This window comes from Schistocerca cancellata, chromosome 5 (assembly GCF_023864275.1).
Source record: "Schistocerca cancellata isolate TAMUIC-IGC-003103 chromosome 5, iqSchCanc2.1, whole genome shotgun sequence".
NCBI lineage: Eukaryota > Metazoa > Arthropoda > Insecta > Orthoptera > Acrididae > Schistocerca > Schistocerca cancellata.
The window spans coordinates 494,485,658-494,505,339 of record NC_064630.1 but is presented as its reverse complement, the minus strand read 5'-3'; the positions used below and the strand labels follow the sequence as shown (position 1 = coordinate 494,505,339).

Sequence of the window (19,682 nt, the reverse complement as noted above, 5' to 3'; positions counted from 1 at the left end):
GGTGGCGGGCAGCGAAGTGGCAGCAGCAGGCGTTGTCCGTAGCGGAGACATGAGGCGGTTGTTGGTGGCTCGGAGCTCGGAACTTAACCGGCTCTCCGTGCACGGAACGCCGACATCAGTACACGCTTGCGGAAGAATACATGCTTAATATCACTTGAGCATGTGACCGTGTGGAAGAAAATTAGTGCCCGCATCTGCAGTGGTGTGTGTGGTGACTTACGCACCACGTAGAGGCGCCACTGGCGCCCACGGACGCTGTGGTGACTGCTGGCGACTTGCCTGTAGGCATTACCTTGTCTCTTCTGTTTACAAATAATCTCCTAGATGAGGCAGTGGCCTTACCTGGCTAGCGAAACATACATGTAAATGTGGAGGCCGAAATATGCAGGGGACAGCCCTACATACTCAACAAAGACAGCGCTACTGTAATTACTTCAGAGGTTTTAAAATAGGGGTTAAAGTGGCTTTCCTCCACAAGTCGGGAAATCGACACCCACACGAAGTTCTACCCGTAACGTATCACAATATGAGGTAATGGACCCTATCGTGACGGGTAAAGTGTCACGAACCACAGACAGTGTTCAATCCAGCTCCTACTATGCTTCGCCATCGCTGGCATTGAAGTTCCATTAATCACTCCCAGCAACAATTCTTGTCTCTAAAATGCTAGATCCTGACTGTTTATGGCAGTTACTCTAGTGTATTGTTCCACCATTTTTGCACTGTGTCATGTGGGTTGATTGGGGACTTTGGTTAGCACTGTAGCCACACACTGGAGCTTGTTTCCAGAATGAATGAATTTTCACTCTGCACCGGAATATGCGCTGATATGAAACTTCCTGGCAGATTAAAACTGTGTGCCGGACCGAGAATCGAAGTCAGGACCAATGCCTTTCGTGGGCAATTGCTCTACCGCCTGAGCTATCCAATCCAAGCACGACTCCCGACCTCCACTCACAGCTTCACTTCCGCCAGTACCTAATCTTCTACCGTCCAAACTTCACAGAAACTCTTCTGCATACCTTGCAAGACTAGCACCGCAGTGTGAAAATTCATTCTGGAAGCAGTCACCCATGCTGTGCCTAAGCCATATCTCCGAATCTTCTAGGAGAGCCAGTCTTGCAAGGTTCGCAGGTGAGCTTCTGTGAACTTTGAAAGGTAGGAGATGAGATACTGACGGAAGGGAAGCTGTCATCGCGGGTCGTGACTGGTGTTTGGGTAGCTCAAGTCACAAAGCACCCGCGAAAGGCAAAGGTCCCGAATTAGAGTCTCGGTCCGGCACACTGTTTTAATCTTCCAGGAAGTTTCATATCAGCCCACACTCCGCTGCAGAGTGAAAATTCATTCTGTATCCTCCTAATGGCTTTCTGTGCAGTTGAACTCTTGGGCCTAGTTTAATAGAAAGGATTTGTTTCCATGGTCCCTTATAGTTTTCCCAATAATTTGAAGACATTTGCTAGAACAAGCTTTTTTTTAGTGACGTTGATATCAACCTGCTTTTAAATCACGATTCATCTTTTTATTTGGATAACAATGTTGCTTTAAAGTTTGACATTAACGAATGATAATCACTGCACAGACATTATTTAACTGTATTCTCTTCGTTTTGCAGGAGATGGACTGCACTGTTATAGGTGTCATTCTCTCTTTGATGAAACATGTGACACCCATCCAAATAAAACTGAGAACTGTGATTATGTAACTGACTATTTCTTCAGTGAAGGTGTCCGGATTAAAGCGAAACCTGTCTGCATTAAGGTCATTTATAAAGGTACTTTTTCCAAGTTACTATTATTTAAATAGCGCATATCTGTTGAATGCATATGCACTATTTTTTCCTTTTTCTTTTCATGACTAAAATAAGAACTTATGAATAATATACACTATTTAAGTACAAGGTAGCTCTAAGTTTGCGTTAACGATTTTTTGAGTAACTTCAATTTTACAATAAAACATAATATCTTTAGTTAAAACTTAGCAATGATAATACATTTTAGGTGTTATTACTTTTACCCATCCACTCCATCCATTTTACGAAATTGTATAGCTGTCAAGCAGGATCTCGGAGACAACAAAACAGATATCTGTATGTGTTAAATGCATTTTTTCCCAATTTTAATGACTGGTTTGTTAGTTGAGACTTTCTGAAAGATCTCAAAACCAAAAACTGTTGTCAGCTTTATAAATCTGAAATAAGCAATGCATCAAATTATGAAGTCCTTGTATTCGTTGAAATTTATAATGATGGAAAGTTTGAATTCGAAATTACATTTTCCATTGGTAAGATTTACCTCTGAAAAAAATAATAAAAATATATCAACGTAAATGTCTTTTGGTTTGTTAAATTATATGTTCATTTGAGTCTGTTGTGTAGGGCAATGACAGCACAAGCATGTTCTGTTAGTACGGGTTGTCGACATCAGAGGCAAGCATATGTACAAAGGGGGCACAAAAATAATTCTACTCCATGTCAGCCGTTAACCTATTGTTCTCTTTTGCCAGAGACTGAAAATACAGCTACAGTTGTAAGGTTCTTTTATTTAACACACGATCGATTTCAGGCTCTTATACGCCCATCTTCAAGTGTCGTACTGAAAGTAGCAAGAGACGAGAGATAATTTTACGTGCAATAACACACATAAGAAACAAAAAATCCATGAAAAATTTAAAAACATTTAAAAACCGCTGGACGGGCTAGGTGCTATGAAACCTAAATCAATGCCACAGGGACACCAGACAGTACTATGGACGACTGCCTGGGTAAAGAAATATGCAAAGAACAGCTGGACACTTACACTTGGTTCTGTGGCACCGAGCGCCACCGTGGATGAGTGCAAGACACGGTGTGCTACCAACGAGCGCAGAGCATGGAGTAACGGACGTGAAGGAGGAAGCAAACTGGTAAACCAGAGTGGCAAAAGTACTGCCATCTGTTGACGGGAAGAAGAATGAGTGGCCTCTAGACCGGCCGATCACAATTTGAATTAGTGATTAACATTTAAAATGAAGAATAAAGAAAGAAACATTACGTAAAAAATTACATAAAAAACGTTAAAAGAGTATTATGCGTGGATAAAGAACATGTTGAACAGGGCAGTACAAAACTGTAGTAAAACTGAGTGGAAGCGGTAACATATAATTTATGCATAAACCGTAAGACACAATGACACTTTGCCCTTTACACGAGTGGCATGCAACTTTTTAAGTGGAGGTATATCTATGTAGCGACATGGAACAACACGCCACAGTCTCAGATAAAAGAACATACACATTTGCCACTCCTATTTACAAGCATCTCGTTACTGACCAACAGGGGAAAGTATCGAAACCTTACAGTCCACACTGTCAAACTATTATGCCAATTAATAGCTAGGAGCAATAACTCTAACAGGACACATTAAATGTGGGGTCAATTTAAAACCTGCTAACTAAAAGTCGACAATCGAGGCTTACATGAGATATGACCTGAGGCGCATTTTACATCACGAAAGATGGCAAATTTTAAATTAGTAGGGACACAGATAATGATGCAACACAGTAATGCGCCATAGTCATAGGATAAAATGATAAACGTGCAAATTTCTATTGAAAGAGGACCATTTTATAGCTCTGTAAAATGAACTGGGTGGACCTTGCAGACCTCACAACAGGAAACATGCATATGCCGTATATACGGTAAGCCTAATTGAGGACCACAAAAGTAATGGCGAAAAACTGATTCAGTTAAGAAATATGCATGTATGGCGTACAATAATCAGAAACCAGAGGGAGAAGGAAATGAGACTGGGCCCTGCCTCAAAAACGAAAAGTTATTCAGCAGGACTGCATGCTTAAGCAGCATTTACCGTGATCCGTCTGGCATTTTGAATGAGAAAACTGCGCTTAAGCACACAGTCCTGCTGAATAACTTTTCTTTTTTAAAGCAGCGTCCAGCCTCACTTCCTTCTCTTCCTGGTTTCTAATTATTCTACGTCATACATGCATATTTCTTAACTGAATCAGTGTTTTTCGCCATTACTTTTGTGGTCCTCAATTACGCTTTCGGAATATAAAGCATATGCCTGTTTCCTATTGTGAGGTCTGAAGGTCCACCCAGTTCATTTTACATAGCTGTAAAATGATCCTCTTTGAACAGAGCTTTGCATGTTTCTCATTTTTTTCCTATGACTATGGTGCATTATTCTGCCGCGTCATTATTTGTGTCCCTACTAATTTAAAATTTACCTATCTTTCATTATGTAAAATGCGCCTCAGCTCTTATCTCATGTAAACTTCGATTAGTTGTCGACTTTTAGTTAGCAGGTTTTGAACTGACCCCGCTTTCAATGTGCCCTTTTAGTGCTACTGCTCCTACCTATTAATTTTCATAATAGTTTGACAATGAGGACTCTAAGGTTTCGCTACTTTCCCTTTTGGTCAATAGCGAGATGTTCGTAAATAGGAGTGGCACATGTGTGCGTTCCTTTAACTGATGGCTCTGGCGTGTTGTTCCATATCGCCACATATACAGCGTGTTTCAAAATGAATGTACTGGTTTTAAGGCTTTGTAGCACGTATTACATTCATCTTACAGTTGTAAATAGTACACCAAATAAAAGAGAAACACAAACAGTTTTCTTACAATTATTCAGTGTGAACACCTGTCACACATCGAGTTGATAGGCGAGTTGTTCCGAAACCTTGATCAGCGTGTCAGCAGTAACAGTTGCGATAACACTGTTTCTAAAGTCGGATAGATCTGCTGGTATCGGAGGCACATACACATGATCCCGTCAGATCGTGAGTGAACGTGAAGGTCTTGCATAAAATGCTGTGTCAACCGGCCCCTTGCGCCCAATCCACCGGTCGGATACAACGTCGTTTAACCAGCCCTGTACTGAGTTATGCTAGTGAGGCGGCGCACCATCTTGCTCCCAAATAAAGATGTCTTGTTCAGCTTCTTCCCATAGAGGTACAGGCCATATCTGAAGTACATCAAGATTTCTTGGGGCTAAGCGTGAAAGACTCGCATTCGTTCAACTCATTTCTCAGTCACTGTTTGTCATCCATACTCTTACCATTGCGCACAGGTATACAGATAAAAACTGTTTGAGATGCCCTTTCATTTGGTGTATTACTTACATTTGTAAGTAGAACGTAACAAATACTACAACACCTTAAAATCGCTACGTTCATTTTGAAACACTCTGTATATCCCCACTAAAAAACCTGCATACCACTCATGTAAAGGGAAAAGGTTCATTGAGTTTTACGGTTTTATACATAAATTTTATGTCGCGGCTTCCACTCACAACGCCACAAACAGAGAGCGCTGTTGGCCTCCCCCACTCGCCACTACATCTCCCCCATCTCACCCAACCCGCTTCCCCATCTGGCTGTTGGATGGAAGGGACACAAATCTTTACTTTCCGCTGTTTTTTCCAATCGTGCAAGGAATACCGTCAAAATAGCACATCGCGCGTAATTACACTGTTTGAAAATCTTTCAATCGCAAAGAACGCGCTGTCCACTGTCCACTGATCCAACTACTTGACGTATTCTCGCATGCGCAGGCCGTTTGGTGTCCAGCGAAGCAACGTGTCCATCAGTGGCCGTATCATGCGCCAAACACCTCACACAGCATGCCGAACAGATGTTGCAGTAATAGCAGAGCAAACTTCAGGTGCCGGCAACCCTTTGATATTTGATATACCTGAGAAATTCCTGCCGAAACATACGCGTTCTCTCACTCCCTCTCTCTCTCTATCTCTCTCTCAGGTGGCAAGTTCATGCCCAGCGACTGTCTGTCATGTGCCACACTACCCCCCTTTTGTTCTGAACAAAGTAATGAATATCTGGTAAATCACTCCTCTTTTGTCTTGAACAATGTAGCGAATATCTGGTAAACCACCAGCTGTGGATGTCTTGCAAATATTCCTTCACTCTACCAGACCGATAGATTAATTAATTAATTAAATCGATATCCTCTGTGTGGGACAGTTTTTCCTTGCATCCTATTGGAGGATACTAGGACTGATATATTAGGCGGGATTCGAACCCCAAATTGCCGGTTTCCAAACATTTTCAGACTTTTTTTCCCCTTGCCCCCTATTGGCGGATAATGGCACAGTCACATCGTTTGGTAGGCAGTTGATTACGTCGGAGGTAGCTGAGAATTTTAAAAACATTCTGAGGAGAGGTTGGATTGATGTGTATGCTCGCAGTACCACTATTGGAAACAATAAATCGACCGGTCGGGAAATTGACATCTCCATTGGAAGAGGTGATGCATAAAATGATAGTTGGAATTTTTCGGTGTGAATTTATACCATTGTCGTTGTAGAATTCCTTACCACTACAGTACTGGTAAGTATATTTTATAAAGCAGTATAGAATTGCTAAGTTTGTTCTCTCAGCTACATAAGGATGAAGAAAGAGGAGAAAAGCGTCTACTACGTGATAGAATAGTAACACCAACAAATACTACTACAAGAAAGAGCGCACAGCAATGTATTGAGAAACACTAAACCATGATCCTAGTAGTTGTTATTGATAGATGCCTGAGATTGCTGAAACCACTCATTCATACAGCTCCCTCATCTCCCAGTCTACCAGTAGTTTAATTTTTGGATAAACAAATGTATTCATTTACTGCTCATAACATACATTTATTTAATAACAGACACTATGATTCTGAGCATTTTATTGACTCCCCAAAGACTACTGATCAAGTCACCAACTCTCTGCACTCAGCAAAGTAGCAGATTGTAATGTATTGGAGGACTGCAATGAGTGATTTCATCATACCTATCAATCAGAGGGCTGTTAATAGAAATAACATATGGTGGAAGAAAATTTCATTCAGATATGATACCAGTTACGCCAGGAGTCCGAAAAGAATCAATCCAACGCCCACTTCTCTAGATTCAAACAGAAAACTAGAAAACTTAATTACTTTTGAATACATTACGGGAAAGGTAGTGATCAATGTCTTACAAATATTTACTATTAAAACAGTCTTGATCACGATTTATTTATCAAGGTGACCGGTTTCGACCACTACTGTGGTCATCTTCAGACCATTGAGTAGGAACCTCTTTCTGTTGGAGAATCAGTAGTGATTCTCCAACAGAAAGAGGTTCCTACTCAATGGTCTGAAGATGACCACAGTAGTGGTCGAAACCGGTCACCTTGATAATTAAATCGTGATCAAGACTGTTTTAATAGTAAATAGAAAACTTAACATTAACAGTTTCTGAATGATATGCTGATGATACAAACCTCCTTGCTCTGAATATTTCTTTCACAGCAGATGAGAACTGACCTAGTTGACAACAGTGACAGTCTCTTACACTGGCTCTATTGTCATAAGCTTTGGCTCAAAACAGATGAAACACCTCATATGATCTTCTGCCCAGTGAAGAAGAACCTATAGTCAATGAAAATAAAGCTACTGCACAGAGATTAAATTTCTTGTGCTGTGGGCAGGCAACACATTACAGTGAAATATTTGCGTATAAAAATTGAGTCACGCATTTTGAATGCTCAGTGAAAGGTGTGACTTGACTATTACAAGAATTATTTACTTCACTAAGACGAACGCTCTCATTTCATTTTGTATCCCTTTCTAGTGAAGAACCCACGTAAAGTATTTCTCATGCAAAAGCAAATAGTGACGGCCCCATCACATGCAATCACAAAACCAATTTTCAAAGAACTGGGATTTCGCCTACTCCATTCATATAATTACATCATGGAGCATTTCATTTGTGAATAAGACTTTCTATCTTTGCAGCTAACATCTGCAGTTCTGGTACTCATTGAAATCTCCGTTCTGCTGTTCCACAATATATCATTAATGGAGTCAAAAGGAAATGGCGCATGTCGGTTGTAAAATGAAGGTAGATTGTATGATTCTGTTTTCACTGTTCTAACAGCGTACTGCATATTGCAGCAAATGGACTTCAATGCGTACGAGTATTGTAGATATGCACCTGCATACAAACTGAAAATTGTGTAACATTATTTTTAAGTGATAATTAATCCTTTTGGAGTACTGTTCATAATGTGGCAGAGTGAAACATCTAGGCGGCTTACTTTATAATAAAAATAATATGATATCATTCAAGTATAAAGCCACCAGTATAACGTTCTAACACTGATTTTATTTGGTGGCTGAATATACACAGACTACTTCAGGGAAAAATAGTAACTGAAATGTTTTGTACAGCGATAATTAATTTAACATTAATTCCTATGTTGTTTTTATTTAGTTCCTATGATTATGAAGACGAGTTTATATATGTCATAATAATCAGTTTACAATTTTGGTGTATATTGCGATCTTTACAGAAAGTCTATTTTCGAAACTTCCTGGCGGATTAAAACTGTGTGCCAGACCGAGACTCGAACTAGGGACCTTTGCCTTTCGCTGGAAAGTGCTCTACCATCTGAGCTACCGAAGCACGACTCAAGCCATGTTTCTGCATAATCCTTTCTTTCGGGAGTGGTAGTTCTGCAAGGTTTCGCAGGAGAACTTCTGTGAAGTTTGGAAGGTAGGAGACGAGGTACTGGCAGAAGTTATGCTGTGAGGACGGGGCGTGAGTCACGCTTGAGTAGCTCAGTTGGCAGAGCACATGCCCGAGAAAGGCAACAGTCCCAAGTTCCAGTCTAGGTCCGACATACAGTTTTAATCTGCCAGGAAGTTTCATATCAGCGCACACTCCGCTGCAGAGTGAAAATCTCATTCTGGAAGCCTATATCTGTGAAATAACTCTTGTCACTAAAAGATATACGTATCTTCAACGTTTGCAGTAATATATGTCCCACATTTCCACAGACACCTGTGGTCCATCAGCCTGACTGGAAGACAGCAACTAGGTGCAGATTATGACAAAATTGTAAATCCAACAATCAGTTCCAAAATTCCAATTTCTTCACAAAACATGTAGTGATAACTTACACGCATTCAATTCTTTTATGAAATGTTCACATATAATAGAATTAGTACCATGTTGGACTGTCAGTACATCATGTGAAGTACTTAATTTTACTTCCACAGAGACCAATTCCTTCGTCAAAGGAAGCTGACACACGTCACTTGATCAGTGACAGCAAGCCTTTTTCTTATTCATATGCTTCCTTTCAACAACTTCTGTTGGTTGCTAGGCTTTGTTCTTCATTAATGCATTGCTAATGGCATTTCGCAGGCTTCACTTCTTGGACCACTGTTCTTCTCGCCGTGTACAGCGTGAAGTGATTAACTTTTGCACCTCAAGCTACTTTTGACCCATCAGAACAGCTGTAGTATGCCATGCTGTATGTGAGGTTTAACATCTCCCTTTCAGAGGTGAAATGCCTCCTTTCTAATTTGCTCATATAAAGATATTTGCATTCCGTTTCACCTAGAGGAATACTGAACAGAGAATCATGAAAAAAATTGCACTGCATTCTCATAACTTCATTAATAACCAAGAAACTGGAACTGAGCCTTTTTCTGCTGCCGAAATAGCAGATCTGCATGAGACAGCTTCAGTGTCACAACTCTTTTGAAGGTTTGATAGTTAATTACAAAGTAAAAATATACTACATCTAATGATTTTTGTGCTGTGGTTGGAACCATAATAAATACAAACTCATACATGAATACAAACACAGCTCATTCAATTTTCTGCGAGGGAAAACATATCACTGACAACACAGCACAGGGATGAAGAAATACATAAGACTGAGTGTTACAAATTTCGGAGTCTGCATTTTTATCAGAACTTGATTTAGAAATCACATACTGCAAATCTTCAAAAATGACTGAGTACCCCAACATTTCCTCTCTGTGATTTATTTTTGTGATCGTAGCATGATTAGCTTGATTTGCTTATTTGTATTCACTGGTGTCATACGGAATAATCTTATGTCGAGTTCCACACATAGATCCAAAATATTCATTGCACAGATGTGTGCCGTCAGGACAACGCCTGGTGTCTATTCTTGTATGTAACGAGGCAACCGCTTAAAATAATGGCATGCTAACAACAGCCTAACAATACATTGACTGAATTTTGTTTTGAAGAATTAGGCATGGCTTTAAACTAGTAGTACCACTCTGCAGAAGAGAGAGGTTTTGATTGGCGTGGGCGTCGTTCTGCCAAAGATGGGATGGACGACCAGCAGCAGAGGAAGAACCTGATGAGGACCAAAAACTTCTTTATTACTTCTTTACTAATTTATGCAGCTCGGACTCCTCTATGCAGCTAGTTTGGAGGAGCTGTGGACAGGCATGAGCATGAACACAATAAGTCTTTGACCACTCCAGCCAACTCATACAGATATTCGAGTGCATTTCTGTCTTCTTGTATTATTCTGGCATATTAAGGACAGGCAATGTAGCAAAAGATACAGTGGATACGTGCTGCTCGAGAGACAGCGTGCTGTGTTGGTATCTCCAGTGTGCCATTATTGTGCTGACAACGGAAGGCAGGTGCCTGTCGTCGCTTTCAGCGGTGGACGAGGCTGGCGAGATTCACCATTCTAGTGAAAGGGTGTGGTGTCCCAACTACAAAGCAATGATGTTGCCCATGGTCGAAGTCTGGATCGATGCTGAAGAGCAGTTGCAGGCAGCTGGTACAGTGTCAGCAGCACGGCCTCGGCAGACAGACAGGGTCGCCGTCCACGGCCCGGCAGCTGCAGTCTTACGACAATAGCTCCAATTGATACAGATTGGGCGTCACATAATTGCCTAGCTAGTTGAATGATAACTGACAGGACCTTGTGGTTTAGAACCTACTGGTTAGCAAATGCCTTTGAAAGGGCATAGCTGACTTCCTTCCTCATCTTCCCTAATCTGATAGGACTAATGACATCACTGTTTCGTCCCGTCCCGCAAATCAGCCAACCGACCAAACTGCTGGTCAGTGCTGACTGTTGTGAGACAGCCTTGATTCGGGATTGCATCAAAAGCACTGTGTGAGGTAACAGGCGAGTTGTGGCGCCCTGGAAATATCCTATGTTCGGAGTTGGCATGGCCGCGCTGGGGCCTTTTGGTGGGCCGCGGCTCGTTGGCGGCTACATGGCGCCGAACGTTAGCCGGCGTCCATCGCCTGCATGGCTGGGAATTCCATGGAGATGCTGTGTCGATGAAGGAGACATGCCGGGAGTGCCAAATATGGCAGACTTTGTGAAACTGTAAGGATAGACTTTTCACAGTTCGTATAGAAATTAACAGTGGCCAGATGCATCATGGTATCTCAAAAAGAAACATGTACATTAGTATTATTTGCATGACGATTCGGATGATGTAATCAGATTATCAATATCTTTATTAGTTTAAAGTTTAATATCTGACTGTAAATTATACAAGTAACACCACCAATGGATTTCCAAAATGTAACTGGTTCATCCGATTTTGTCGATCGATTTGTCTTTAGAAAGCTGTTAGTGTCAACCTAAATTGTTATGAATTACAGGCATGTAACTTGAATAGTACATGAGTTATTGGAGGTCAAAGTGGCCGATTACTATCGATCACGTCAGGCCATAAGTACTCCACAGTTACACGAAAAAACGGTAGCAGCATGCTTACAAACATATTTATTGATCTATGTCTTGGTTTATATCCGATATATGCTGTTCATGAAATTGGTCAAATATTTACTGTGTTTTAGAAAGCACATAGGCATTAGGCTACTGGTCTACTTTCGCTTGCTATTTCTTTGATTTTATTTAATTTGTTTATGTATTTAATAATGTGTGTTAGAGCGTGTTTATGGTTCAGCCGTAGAAATATTTATTTAGTTTAAGCTTATTTAAATGTAAGTTCAGTATTTCGAATGTGTTTTAATATGTTTGTGAGTGTGCGTTGGCTTGAAGATATGACGGGAGTGGTCTAGCCAATCACAGCGTTCGTTAACGGCGAGACTGTATGAAAGTGGGGGAGGAGCATGGAGTACGGGAGAGGACACGAGAGGAGTTCGGAAGGACGCAGCGCGAGAGACAGTATGGCACAGGACACAGGAAGTGCGGGACAGTAGGGCGCGACGAACGGACAGTCGCAAGAGAGACTTGGAGTGTGTGGAGCGGTTTGCGCGTGGTCGCGGGTGACAGAAATATGAGGCATGTTTTTTTTAAGTACCGTTTCGAAATTAAAAAATATGTGCTAAGATATCTCAATAATTTTATTTTTACATGAAATCCTGTACCTTAATCTACTTTTCTACATAATTTCCTTCAATACTGAGGCACTTGTTATAACGTTGTACCAGTTTTGAATACCCTCCTCATAGAAGTCTGCCGCCTGACTTGTTGACCACTGCATCACCACTGTTTCAACTTCGCCATCGTCTTGAAGACGCTGACCGCCCAGGTGTTTCTTCAAGTGAAGGAACAACATCGGGGCTGTCCGGAGAATGATCTAGAGTTTTCCATCGAAAAGATGTGATGAGATCTTTGGTCTGATTCGCCACATCCGGACGGACATTGTCTTGCAGCAAAACGATGCCCTCGCTCAACTTCCATGGACTGTTGCTTTGATTCTGGTGTGACGTAGGCCACCCATTTTTCATCACCCGTAACAATTTGGCTTACGAAATCATCACCGCCGTTGTGGTACCGCTCAAGGGAAGTCAATGCAATGTCTAAACGTTTGGTTTTGTGCACATTCGTCAACACTTTCGGTAGCCAACGTGCGCACAATTTTCGGTAATTCAAGTGCTCGGTCACAATGCCATACAAAACACTACGAGAAACATTAGGAAAGTCATCCCGCAAGGAGGAAATCGTAAAGCGTCTGCTTCCTCTCACCTTATTTTCCACTTCCAGCACCAAACTTTCATTAACGACCGAAGGACGCCCACTCCGTTGTTCATCATGCACATTTGTGCGACCATCTTTAAATGCTCTCACCCACTTTCTTGCCATTCCATCACTCATAATGTTTTCTCCGTAAACTGCACAGATCTCACGATGAATATCGAACGCTTTTAGGCCTTTAGCACTAAGAACTCTTATAACAGCCCGTACTTCACAGTCGGCGGCTCTCACGAATACCGTAAGCATCTTAAACACTGAGTACACAACGTAAACAAAGAAGAAACAGAATGTAATGGTGTCAGTGCGTAGATTAAGGTACAGGCTTTCATGTAAAAATAAAATTATTGAGATATCTTAGAACGTCTTTTTTTAAATTTCAGAACGATACTTACTTAAAAAAACACGCCTCGTACTTCGGAGTGCCGACTTGTGGACTTGTGACATTTCGGTGGTTTCTACAGTGAAGACGTAGTATGCGTTTAGAAGTGAATATCTTGGGAGCTATATTGTTGTTCATTACTAATTACGAGCACTAGGAATCTATTGTTTCCCTGTTATTTAACGTATATTTTATTTAATTGCTGGACCATCGACACCAATAAGTCTTTGCAGAAATATACCACATACTCAGAAGTACTTGTACTACCGTACTCATCATTTAACGTCGTTAAGATAGTACCTGCAGATTTTACTTAACTACAATCTTTCATTTATAAATTTCTACGTTACATTCGCAATTGCCGACTGATAAGAACCTATGACCATTCGATTCATGTGTACATTCATATTGTATGCTGTAGACTCAGCAGTATTTGGCTTGTACTGCGGCAACTACGTATCGGAGCCCCTAGACAACGAAGCCAGCAAAACTTTTAATATATCAACACTGAGGCCGAGGGTACGTAGCTGAGAGCCACACCACATCACACCATTTCATTCATTATTAATAGAAAGCCCGCAACAGGCATTGGGGCGATGACCGGGCGTAGCATAACCGGCAGTAGGTCCATCAACCCGCCATGGTTACGTGACGTACCCACCCTTCGACTCATAGAATCGTCGACTGCAAAAGTGGCGCCTCTGCTGACTTTGCTGTATTTGCAGGGGCTTTGGCCAGCAAGCTTTGGCTTGATTTCGTCCTGGCGCTACTTCTAAATCTTGTGCATAAAAATGAACCAAATAGCTCTGAGCACTATGGGACTTAACATCAGTCCCCTAGAACTGAGAACTAATTAAACCTAACTAACCTAAGGACATCACACACATCCATGCCCGAGGCAGGATTCGAACCTGCGACCGTAGCAGTCACGCGGTTCCGAACTGAAGCGCCTAGAATCGCTCGGCTACCGTGGCCGGCTTCTTGTACATAGATTTCGCCTTTACAACTCGTAAATGTAACATGAGGAATAGAAACAGCCCCACTATCATAAGCTTTCGAAATGTGGTGCTACAGAAGAATGCTGAAGATTAGATGGCTAGATCACATAACTAATGAGGAAGTATTGAATAGGATTGGAGAGAAGAGACGTTTGTGGCACAACTTGACCAGAAGAAGGGATCGGTTGGTAGGACATGTTCTGAGGCATCAAGGGATCACCAATTTAGTATTGGAGGGCAGCGTGGAGGGTAAAAATCGTAGAGGGAGACCAAGAGATGAATACACTAAGCAGATTCAGAAGGATGTAGGTTGCAGTAGGTACTGGGAGATGAAGAAGCTTGCACAGGATAGAGTAGCATGGGGAGCTGCATCAAACCAGTCTCAGGACTGAAGACCACAACAACAACAACAACATCGTAAATTTAACCCTACTCTTATACGGAAAGGAGCAGGGCATGCAACTATAAAAATCTGTGACCAATTATGTTGTGAATTAAAGATGGTGGTTGATGATGTGTGTTTCGCTGCTTCTAAATCTTGTACATAGATTTCGCCTTTACAATTCATAAATGTAACATGAGGAACAGAAATAGCCCCACTATCGTAAATTTAACCCTATTCTTACACGGAAAGGAGCAGGACATGCACCCTTAAAAATATGTGACCAGTTATGTTGTGAATTAAAGATGGTGGTTGATGATGTATGTTTAAAAAAACAAATGGAAATCATTTCTACTTGACAACTCCTTATATTCCAAATGGCAGAATTTGTGAATATGTACTATGTATGTGGTTGGGATATATTCATGAAATGTTATAGCAGATTAAGACTAAAAAGATTCAATAAGCGGCATACAGCCATCATTACACACCGAAATTTATTTTAAAAAAATGAAAGTAGAGAAAGAAACGAAACCCGTCAGTGACCTCATACAATGATTTCCATGTGCTGTTTAATGCGCTTTCAGATACTTCTTTATTCAGAAAGCTACTTTCAGACGGTACTATTTTGTTTTCACAGATATTATACACGGTGACGCGAAGTTGGTATTGCGAAGATGTATACCAGAAACGTCTGAGGAGCCGCATCCCTGTGAAGCTGTTTCCAGAGAGAATCCACAAAATACTATTATATACTGTGGCACTTGCCAAGGTGATCTCTGCAACAACAGTAATCGCTTTGCAATAACTTTCCTGATGTTGTTGCTTCCTTGCTTTATCAGTCTCATCCTTTCACTCATTCATTAAAATTGTTTGTACTTCAGGCTAATACAAACATGTTAGAAACAACTGTTCATTGTTGTACAGCTATTTACATATAAAAACTACAGCAAATACGTGAATTTAGTGCGAGATGGCCGTGTAAAGTGAGCTTGTATGAGAATCGTTGATTAAAATTGTTAACTATTCAAGATGTAAGAAACTGCTGCTTGATAATTTCTCAGTGATATGTTTACATTGTGTTATTACTTGTTACGTTCACAGTCTCTCTGAAGGTACCACTGCTAATATTCCTTCCTAGCATAACTTTTCGATGATGATTGTAATACTTGTACCTTAGTTGTAATCCACTGTGTAAGTTCTTGTTTGTGAGATATTTAGTACCAATTCGTAAGGTGTAAGTAAGTTTTTTGCATTTAAATTAGAACTTTGCTGAATGTCAGTTTAGAACATATTTCCTTACTCCAACGATATCACTGTCGTTGAAACTTCGAGAATTTTTTTTCTATTTTGCAAGACATGAAAATTTATGTTGATGGTGAAATTGTAGAAGTTTTATAAATTGCAATTCTAATATCGATTTGTACCATAACAATTAAATTATGATCATATTGTACTATAACTATTGTAATGTAAGCATATATAAATCTGTAAATAAATTTTTGATGAAACTTCATAGAATACCCACTACCATGCTAGTGGAGAAGAAGAGAGACGTCATGATACCAACTCTAATGTTATCCTATGCCTGAACATACTCTAATTCACAAATCAGCATGCCAAACTCAATTTTTAATGAAAATCCTACAATAATTAATGACTTGCAGTTCTTGAGTGAACTGTAACAACATTAAGTTGCTGTCATTCAGTATGTGGTGATGTAGCCAATCAAAGCAAGAGACCTATCCCTCTACTAACTGTGCGTCTGAGATTAGTTGTTAAACTGTGGCCTAAGTAAAAGAGCCAGGCCAATAAAATGTGTACTGACCGTGCTACCCTAAAAACAAAGAGGTCATTCAATAACAAGCCATCCAACTCTCCTTCACTCATCCAATTTCATGGAGAACATGAAGAAGAACCGTCAGGGGTGTGGAAAGGATGAGGATTAACTTTAACCCTTGAATGGACGAGTGTTTGGACTGACATTTATGCATGATGGCCTCACCTTCATCTACGTTTCCATGGACACTCTGCAAATCACATTTAAGTGCCTGGCAGAGGGTTCATCGAACCATCTTCACAATTTTTCTCTATTATTCCAATCTTGTACAGCGCGCGAAAAAACGAACACCTTTACCTTTCCCTGCGAGCTCTGATTTCCCTTGTTTTATTATGATCGTTTCTCTCTACGTAGATCGGCGTCAACAAGATACCCGGAGGAGAAAACTGGTGACTGAAATTTCGTGAGAAGATTCTGCTGCAACTAAAAACGCCATTGCTTTAATAATGTCCACTCAAAATCCTGTGTCATTTCAGTGATACGCTCTCCCCTATTTCGGGATAATACAAACCGTGCTACCCTTCTTGAACTTTCTCGATGTACTCCGTCAATCCTATCTGGTAAGGATCTCACATAACACAGTATTCTAAAAGAGGACGGACAAGCGTAGTGTAGACAGTCTCTTTAGTAGATCTGTTACATTTTCTAAATGTCCCGCCAATAAAAAGGCATTCTTTGGTTAGCCTTTCCCACAATATTTTCTGTGTGTTCCCTCCTATTTAAGTTGTTCGTAATTGTAATTCCTAGGTATTAATTGGATTTACAGTTTTTAGATTTGACCTATTTATCATGTAACCTAAATTTAACGTATTCCTTTTAGCGGTCAAGTGGATGACCTCACAGTTTTCGTTATTTGCGGTCAACTGCCAATTTTTGCATCATACTGATATCTTTTCTAAATAGTTTTGCAATTTGTTTTGATCTTCTGATGGCTTTATTAGTCGATAAATGACAGCGTCATCTGCAAACAACCTAAGACGGCTGCTCAGATTGTCCCCCAAATCGTTTATATAGATAAGGAACAGCAAATGGCCTATGACACTACCATGGGGAACGCCAGAAATCACTTCTGTTTTACTCTTTGACTTTCCGTCAATTGCTAAGAAGTGTGAACTCTCTGACAGGAAATCACAAATCCAGTCACATAACTGAGACAATATTCCATAAGCACGCAATTTCACTACAAGCTGCTTGTGTTGTACGGTGTCAAAAGCCTTCTGAAAATCTAGAAACATGGAAACAATTAGAAATCCCTTGTCAATAGCACTCAACACTTTGTGTGTGTAAAGAGCTAGTTGTGTCTCACAAGAACGATTTTTTCTAAGTCCATGTTGTCTGTGTGTCAATAGATCGTTCTCTTCGAGGTAATTCATAATGTTCGAACACAATATATGTTAAAATATCCTGCTGCATATCGACGTTAGTGATATGGGACTATAATTAAGTGGATTACTCCTACTATTGTTCTTGAAAATTGGTGTGACGGTGTGACCTGTGCAACTTTCCAGTTTTTTGGTACTTATCTTTCGTCGAGCGAACGATTGCATATGATTGTTAAGTATAGAGCTATTGTATCAGCATATTCTGAAAGGAACCTAACTGGTATACAGACTGTACAGTAAGACTGGCTTTGTTTGATTTAAGTTGCTTCACTATTCGGAGTATACGTGCTTCTGCGTTATCCATTTTGGCAGCTATTCTTCATTCGAATTCTGGAATATTTACTTAGTCTGCTTTTGGTGAAGGAATTTCGGAAGGGTCGGTTCAGTAACTGTCCTTTGGCAGCAATGTCGTCTACAGTATTTCCTTTGCTATCGCGCAGAGAAGGCATTGATCGTGTCTTTCCGTCAGCATACTTCACATACTTCCAGAATCTCTTTGGATTTTCTGTCAGGTTTCGAGACAAAGTTTTGCTGTGGAAACTATTATAAGCATCTCCCACTGAAGTCCGCGCTAAATTTCGAGCTTCTGTAAAAGATCGCCAGTCTCGTAGATTTTGCGTCCGTTTAAGTTTGGCTTGTTATTTTCGTTGTTTCTGCAACAGTGTTCTGATCCGTATTGTGTAACAAGGAGGATCAGCTCCGTCGTTTGTTGATTTATTTGGAATAAATCTCTCAATTGCTGCCGCTACTATTTCTTTGAATTCAAACCACATCTGGTCTACACTTAAATTGTTAATTTGGAAGGAGTGGAGATTGTCTCTCAGGAAGGTGTCAAGGGAATTTTTTTTTAATATATACAGTTTTCGTTTATTTTTGGAGGAATGGGGGGGGTTAGGATATTCAGTCTCGCTACGGCAACCCTGTGTTCACTAATCTGTGTATACCTTTTGATGCTTATCATTAGCTCAGGATTATTTGTTGTTAAGAGATCAAGTGCGTTTTCACAACTGTTTACTATTCGCTTGGGCTCGTGAACTAGTTGCTTGAAATAATTTTCAGAGAATGCATTTAGCACAATTTCGGATGATGGTTTGTGCGTGCCTCCGGATTTAAACATGTATGTTCGCCAACATATCGAAGGTAAATTAAAGTCACCACAAACTATAACTGTATGAGTAGGGCATGTAATTGAAATTAAAGTCAGGTTTTCTTTTAACCTTTCAGGAATTAGATCATCTGAATTGGGAGGTCGTTAAAAGAATCAAATTATTATTTTATTCTGGTCGCCAAGAATGACCTCAGAAGTCCCAATCAAGGTTTCTATAAATATCATTACTTTCCAGCCTGGTAACATATATTATGAAAACGTATTTCTATAGACGAGTGAGTTTGTTTAAATTACGAAAATATTAAATAAAAGGTTTTGACATTAATGTCAATGGAACAAGATTCAATTAAATCTTTACTATTCTATTATTGTGGCATACAATATCTTATATTAGCATTTATACAAACTAAGAATTGCATAATGAGGAAGTGTAATGCAAATCAATATGCATTAAGCATCCAAATACAAAATAGAAAGAAACAAAGAAAAAAGCTAAATTGCACATTACATGCCTAACAAAAATTAACCTACACTGAATTTTATCCGAATAAAGATGACACTGTCTGTCACAAAGGTCCACCCATTACTAGAAACAGTCTTCACAAACGAGGACGCTACGTTCTTTTCATACATTGGTAGAACATTTAGAGAAACAGCAAATTCACGTGGGCACAAAAAGCATCTTCTCCTGGCCATTTTTCTTTGACGGATGATCTTCATTTCCTGATAATACTCATTTCCTAGCCACTTTTGATATCACATCCAGCCAATGCTTGTAGGACACTTCTTTGCAAATTTGGAATTTTGACC

The 19,682-nt window shown here is 40.2% G+C and overlaps 1 protein-coding gene across 1 annotated transcript in view; it reads left to right on the top strand.

Annotated features, from left to right (window-relative positions):
• The window catches only part of LOC126187632 (uncharacterized), a 60,671-nt gene extending 44,551 nt beyond the window's left edge, over positions 1-16,120 (top strand). The window contains exons 2-3 of the mRNA XM_049928831.1: positions 1,613-1,771; positions 15,183-16,120. Of these exons, the coding sequence (XP_049784788.1) occupies positions 1,613-1,771; positions 15,183-15,409 (386 nt within the window). The 3' untranslated portion in view covers positions 15,410-16,120. The remainder of the gene's footprint in view (positions 1-1,612; positions 1,772-15,182) is intronic.
• Positions 16,121-19,682: the final 3,562 nt, after the last annotated feature.